The sequence below is a fragment of the Arachis hypogaea genome, chromosome 14, assembly GCF_003086295.3.
Source record: "Arachis hypogaea cultivar Tifrunner chromosome 14, arahy.Tifrunner.gnm2.J5K5, whole genome shotgun sequence".
NCBI classification, from domain to species: Eukaryota; Viridiplantae; Streptophyta; class Magnoliopsida; order Fabales; family Fabaceae; genus Arachis; species Arachis hypogaea.
Window position 1 is genome coordinate 125,921,258 of NC_092049.1, and position 6,092 is coordinate 125,927,349.

A 6,092-nucleotide genomic window follows, 5' to 3' on the forward strand; every position below is an offset into this window, starting at 1 on the left:
ATTTGTCCCCAGTCCCCAATGGATCAAATTGAAGACCCCAATCGTACGAGTCCCAAAAAAAAAAAAAAAAAGACGACACAAATCATAAAAAGATAAAACATTTATTGTTACATTCACTCGTCCCATGATAATTTCCATTGTCCATTTAGGTCATATTACACTTTTTGATAATTAAATTTAGTTATGTTAGTTTAATAGTTTATTGGTATAATAAAAATCAATTAAAAAAACATAAAAAAGAGAAATTAATTAAATTTTATTTAAAAATAATTTATCTATCTAATATTTATGTCCATTAATATTTTGTTATTCTACTACTTGATATTAAACTCTTGATTACAAGAATATAGGTAAAATTTGGGCTCTTATATTTACGTTTGGAAGAGTATATATAACATTTGAGATCTCTTGAAGGATAATTTTATTTGGTATATTGGTGATTTAAACAAGAACTTTTGATTTTTTAATTGGAGAAAAGAGTGGCAGTTTTATTATACAGAAATTATTTTTTTAATAGATAGAAAAATGGTGATATGCAGCTTAATGGGTGCATGGCGTGTAATCCTGAGATGTGGATCTGCCACTGCCAGGAACCAAAAAACGCAGGTTACGTTTGTCAGTGTTGGACAGTCAAGTTTCGCAACCTGTCGTAGCTCCCTGCATGGAGACAGGCACCTGCTGTGTGTTGACCGCTTGGAACTCAACAAACGCAGGTTGCGTTTGTCAGCGGGCAGAAATTAATCGCAGGTTGCGATTGTCAGCAAGCTATGTTGCATGCATGACACGTTTCGAGTGGAGATGTTGAACGTGCACTTATAAAAAAAACGCAGGAGGAGAGGCAACAAAGAGGGACAAAAAAAAGGTTGAGGTGGGTTCCATTGTGTGGGAAAGAGGGGAGGATGGTGCGCTGAGGCAACAAAGAGGGGCAAAAAAAAAAGGTGAGGTGGGTTCCATTGTGCAGAAAATAGGGGAGGCTGGTGCGCTGTGTAGTTAGAGAAAGGGAAGGAAGTAGAAGAAGAGTAGAAGATTTAGGAATTTAGTTAGTTCATAAAAAAAAAATGGTTCGTAATTTTACGTTACCTGAAGAACATATTATTGAGTATTTGGATCACCCTCAATTAGTAAGTGTTTTTTTTTTAATTCATGATAAATAAATATATTTATTTTTATTTTATTTGATTTTATTTGGACTATTTTATTGTTATTTTTATTATTATTATCGGTATTGTTATTACTGATAGTTGCAATATTATTATTATTATTGTTATTACTATTATTATTTATATTAGTAGTAGTAATAATAATAATAAGACTAGTTATTATGGTGGTTATAGTGCTCCGGGTATGAGTAGTTCCGGTTATGTCGACGCTGGTGGTGCCAGCATGCCAGATGTCGGTGTTGGTGACGCCAGTATATCTCAAGGTCATCGGTATAATTTACGGACACAGATTGCGCCCCCAGACAAATACACCCCATCGCAGTATGCGAAGAAGGCGCCCAGGAAGTAGGTTGTTGCTTTTTAGTTCAGTCTGTTTCAATTTATGTAGATCGTATAGTATGTTTAGATATTTCTATTAGTCATTGTATCTATTACTATGTACTTAGATTTGTATAGTATATTTTTGTTTCAGTTACGTGTGTTGCACAATTTAACTACATTCGTAGTTATTATTTAATGCATATATAAATAAAATGCACAAAGACATAAATAAAAGGCACAAAAACATAAAAAAGCTTACACACTAGTTGGAACTAAGTAATGAAGGCACAAAAAAAGTTTCATGGAAAGTTAAATAGGTCATAAAAAGTTACATACAAAGTTACTGACTAGTTTAAACTGCGTTAACATGCAAAAGGCTTAATCACGATTGACCCCCGGCAGAGCTTGGACCTGCGCGCTGTGGACATCGGCTCCGGCTATGTCCCTCCTTACCACATGTAGTGCACCGCCGAGGACCACGCATGTCCCGCGAATCCATCTCATTCAAGTAGCGGGTTGATTTGGGTCTTCCTTTGGTTGCGCGCCTCAATGTCCAGTTCGCGATCACCTTCGCTCCTTCATACGGAGCCCACGTAGACGGGTCACCCATCGGGACAAACTCGCCTCTATAGACCTTGCAAATTTCGGACATCTTGTACACGTCATGCACATATACTTGCCAATCAAGACGCTGGTTAGCGCAACATGCAAGGACGTGGCGACATGGAAGTCGCTCGACTTGGAAATGGCCACAGTCGCAGTGTCGTTGTGCGAGATTAACAGTGTAAATGGAACCATCTGCCATTTCACGAACCTCAAACACCTCGTTGCGCCTGTCGAACCGATTGACCACAATGCTTCCTGCACGTCGAAAATTTTCTTCTACTCTTTTGGTGGCAAATTCTGAGTACGTGAATCCAGTGCGGACACGCTCATGAGCCTCGGCGCTCTTCCGAGTGAACAACTCGTTTAGCCGATAGAAAGTAGACCTAACAATCGCAGTCACGGGAAGGTTGCGTGCACCCTTCAGGACAGAATTTATGCACTCTACCAAGTTTGTCGTCATATGTCCCCAACGATGACCCCCGTCGAATGCCAACACCCATCTCTCAACACCGATCTCATCACACCATTGCGTGTACACCTCACCCCGCTCTTGAAGCCTTTGGTAGTTCTTGTTGTACTCCTGTTCCGTCCTCGAATATCCTGTTATACAAACCATTTAATTATAAGCAAATGCCACAAATTTATTGTGAATAGAATCATATCAGCAAAATCAAATACCTGTGTTAACCACAAGTTTATGCAAATACGGAGCCTTAAACCTCCTTAAGAAGTTGGACCCGATGTGCCTGATGCAGAACATGTGCCACGCTCTTGGTGGTGACCATGCACCGTTACTGCGAGCTATTGCTGCGTCAATGGAGTTATGGCGGTCAGAAATAATGCCGACGCCATCAATGGTAACAACATATCTCCGCAAGTTGGTTAGGAAAAACTCCCACGCGTCTGCCGTCTCACCCTCGACTATTGCAAATGCAACAGGTACAATGTTTTGATTCCCATCTTGTGCAACGGCAACTAGAAGTGCACCTTTATATTTTCCATACAGGTGTGTGCCATCAACCTGCACCAGTGGCTTGCAATGTCGGAAGGCTACTATACATGGATAGAAACTCCAAAAAACGCGATGCAAAACTCTTACACCTTGAACCTCCTCACTCTCACGGTAAACGGGGAGCGTCTTTATCTGGACACGAGACCTCGGCATCTTTGCAGTCATTGCTTTCAACCATACAGGCAGAGTCTGGTAAGAAACTTCCCAATCACCGAAAACTTTTGCGACGGATTTCTGCTTTGCCAACCAAGCCTTGCGGTAACTAACAGTGTAGTTGAACCTGGATTGAACTTCTGCAATAATAGACTTCACCTTTATCGACGGGTCTGATTCGACCAACGGCCTAATGGCATCTGCAATTGTGTCTGAGTCCAACTTGGCATGATCTTGTGAGATCGTGCCCATGGTGCACGTGTGTTTGCCATTGTATCTCCTGATCTCCCAACAAGCTTTCTTTCGAATCAAGCTAGCTCGGATAAGCCAGTCGCACCCGGCACCATAACCCTTGCATTTCGCATAGAATGTCTGCGGCTCAGACTCATACACAGTGTAATCAACTCCTCTAGAGATAGTGTAGCTTTTGATTGTAGATATCACCGACTCTCTAGAGCCAAATTCCATTCCGACACTAAACTCACCATCTTCCGCCGCAACGTTGCCTTCACCTACAACATGCGCACCACCGTTACATAGACAAGGCAAATAAAATGCACACTAATGGTAACTTGAATTAATAATCATAACATACCGTTATTTGCATACTCAGGAAATTCCGGGGCATGCATGGCTTCAAGATCCAGAGTCCGCATAAAAGATGGAACACCAAACGGCTGCCGGCTTACAATCGAGGCCGCTTCATTCTGCATCACCGGATTGCCTGCCAAGTCTCCGTCATCGTTTTCGTCATCAACTTCATAGTTGGCTTCGAACTCCTCTTCACTATCGTTGTTATCTTCTTCCCAATCTAGGTCCCTGCACTCATCAACATCGACCTCCTCGCCGGCCACGTCCAGGCTCGAATGTTGTTCGAACTCAACGTACAGCTCTATCATCGGCACGTGAAATCGGGTTTGTTGATAAATACAGAACATTTGCTGCATGCTGGCGTCATCCGTGATGGGCATTATTTGAAACTGTATCAGCCCACCAAATACTTGTACAGGATTCCTGTATAAAATATTGCTCACCCTTTTCGAAATGTGATTTTGTATGTTATCACAAAGACCATTTTGTAACTCTACAAAACTCATCGGGCACGGTATAACAAATGACAACGGACATTGACAAAGAAAACTCACTCCTTCGTGTGTATTTGGTATAATATCACCGTTATAATACACTCGCAAATTTGCAGTACCTTCCATAACTCGATTTTTTTTACACCAAAAAAATTCAGCACTGTTACATATATGAAAGCAAGAAGAAAAGGAGGAGTAGAAGTGGAATGAAGTATTTTGAATGAATCTTGCTTCGTATTTATAGGCTGGGTTCCTGCTTAAAATATATTTTTTTTTAACAAACGGATCCTGCGTTTTTGGCTTTTCAGAAAAAAATTTCTGACGCACAAAAAACGCAACTTGCGTTTTATTTGTTCGAAAAAAAAGCCTGCAAAACTAAAAAAACGCAAGCTGCGTTTTATTATTTCAAAAAATAAATATAACGTACTGCCCTCATAAAACGCAAGTTGCGTTTGAGCTCAATCAAAATTTAAAAAAAATTTGAAAACCATTAAAACAATAAAACGCAAGCTGCGTTTATCTAAATTGCTGAACAAAAAAAAAGGAAAAAAAAATAAAGATAAAACGTAGCTTACGTTTTTTCTCTGACACCATACCAGTATAATTTCTTTCCACTCTTCCATTTCATTGAACATCACGTTACTTGTTTCCATATTGGAAAAAATCAGCCTTTATTATAAGATGAATTATGTTCACATTTTTTATTTAGATGTTCAGATTTTGAATCTTTGGTCATCTAGACAGTGATACCTTTAGAATATCTATTATCCTCTAAACTAATTTTTGCAAGGCAATATTCTTTCCTATAATCCGGATGTACAAGCAGATTCAGTGATAGGATGATTTTAGTCTGGTACGACGTCAAAGGTTTATGATTCTCGTAGTGGTTACTTGTGGCTTAGTAAGAAGAAGTTTGATTGGGAGGACCAGGAGAATTGACTTTGGTTTTGGCGTTAGTTTGTTCTGAAAAAACATAAATTCTTAGCCTGATTTTGTCTTAAGGAGGCTCTGTCTACTGCTGCTTTTTGTTTCAAGAGGGGCATCTCACCAACGGACAGCTGTCCACAATATTTTTCTGATCAGGAATCAGTTGTTCATTGTATTTGGAATTGTCTAAAAGCTCAACTAATTTAGCAGGCTTTGAAAATTTTGTATCAACATCTGAATTTTTTTTTTTAGCTTATCAACATCTGAATTTAATGAATTGATTCTTGCTTCATAGCAAAAAGTGCCTTTTTAGATTCTTTTCTAGTCTATGATGGATTTGGCATTCCAGGAATAATGAGATTTTTTATCCACACGAGTCTTGACCTCTGAATAAGGTGACTAGTAGTATGGCTTTGGTTTTGGAAAAGGAGTTTCAGAATATTTTTGAGTTGTAACGAGTTTTTATTCCCTCTATTATTAGTGGCTCATAGATTCCTCCTTTGGTGGGTACTTTTAAGATTAATTGTGATGCAAGTTATCCTGGTATTAATGATCGTGTTAGTTTTGCCTGTGTTAGCATAGATTGAAATAGAAGTTAGCAACGCGACTGTTTGGGAACAATTGAGAGTCGTAATATTCTTTAAAGAGAGTTGTTTGTTATTTGGAGAAGATATTTTTTAGTTTAAAATTTAGGACAAAGAGATATTATTTATGAAACAGATTATGTGAATGTCTTTACTCTTGTTAATAATTTTCAGAATAATTCTAGTTATATTGATTTTTTTGTACTGAAAATCTGGAACATTATATTTTAGAAATAACGTATTA

The 6,092-nt window shown here is 38.7% G+C and overlaps 1 protein-coding gene across 1 annotated transcript; it reads right to left on the reverse strand.

Annotated features, from left to right (window-relative positions):
- Positions 1–1,863: 1,863 nt before the first annotated feature.
- Positions 1,864–3,504, reverse strand: LOC112743145 (uncharacterized). The gene is made up of 2 exons (XM_025792358.1): positions 2,766–3,504; positions 1,864–2,687 (listed from the first exon to the last, which is right to left on the reverse strand). Exons 1-2 carry the CDS (start codon positions 3,502–3,504, stop codon positions 1,864–1,866), a joined length of 1,563 nt encoding a protein of 520 aa, XP_025648143.1.
- Between the last annotated feature and the right edge of the window lie 2,588 nt (positions 3,505–6,092).

Excerpts from the sequence above, each read along its gene's own strand:
- LOC112743145 (XM_025792358.1), bottom strand. The coding sequence starts at position 3,504 with ATGGGCACGATCTCACAAGATCATGCCAAGTTGGACTCAGACACAATT. Across the intron at positions 2,688-2,765 it reads TAAACTTGTGGTTAACACAG|GATATTCGAGGACGGAACAG; the intron begins GTATTTGATTTT and ends TTTGTATAACAG.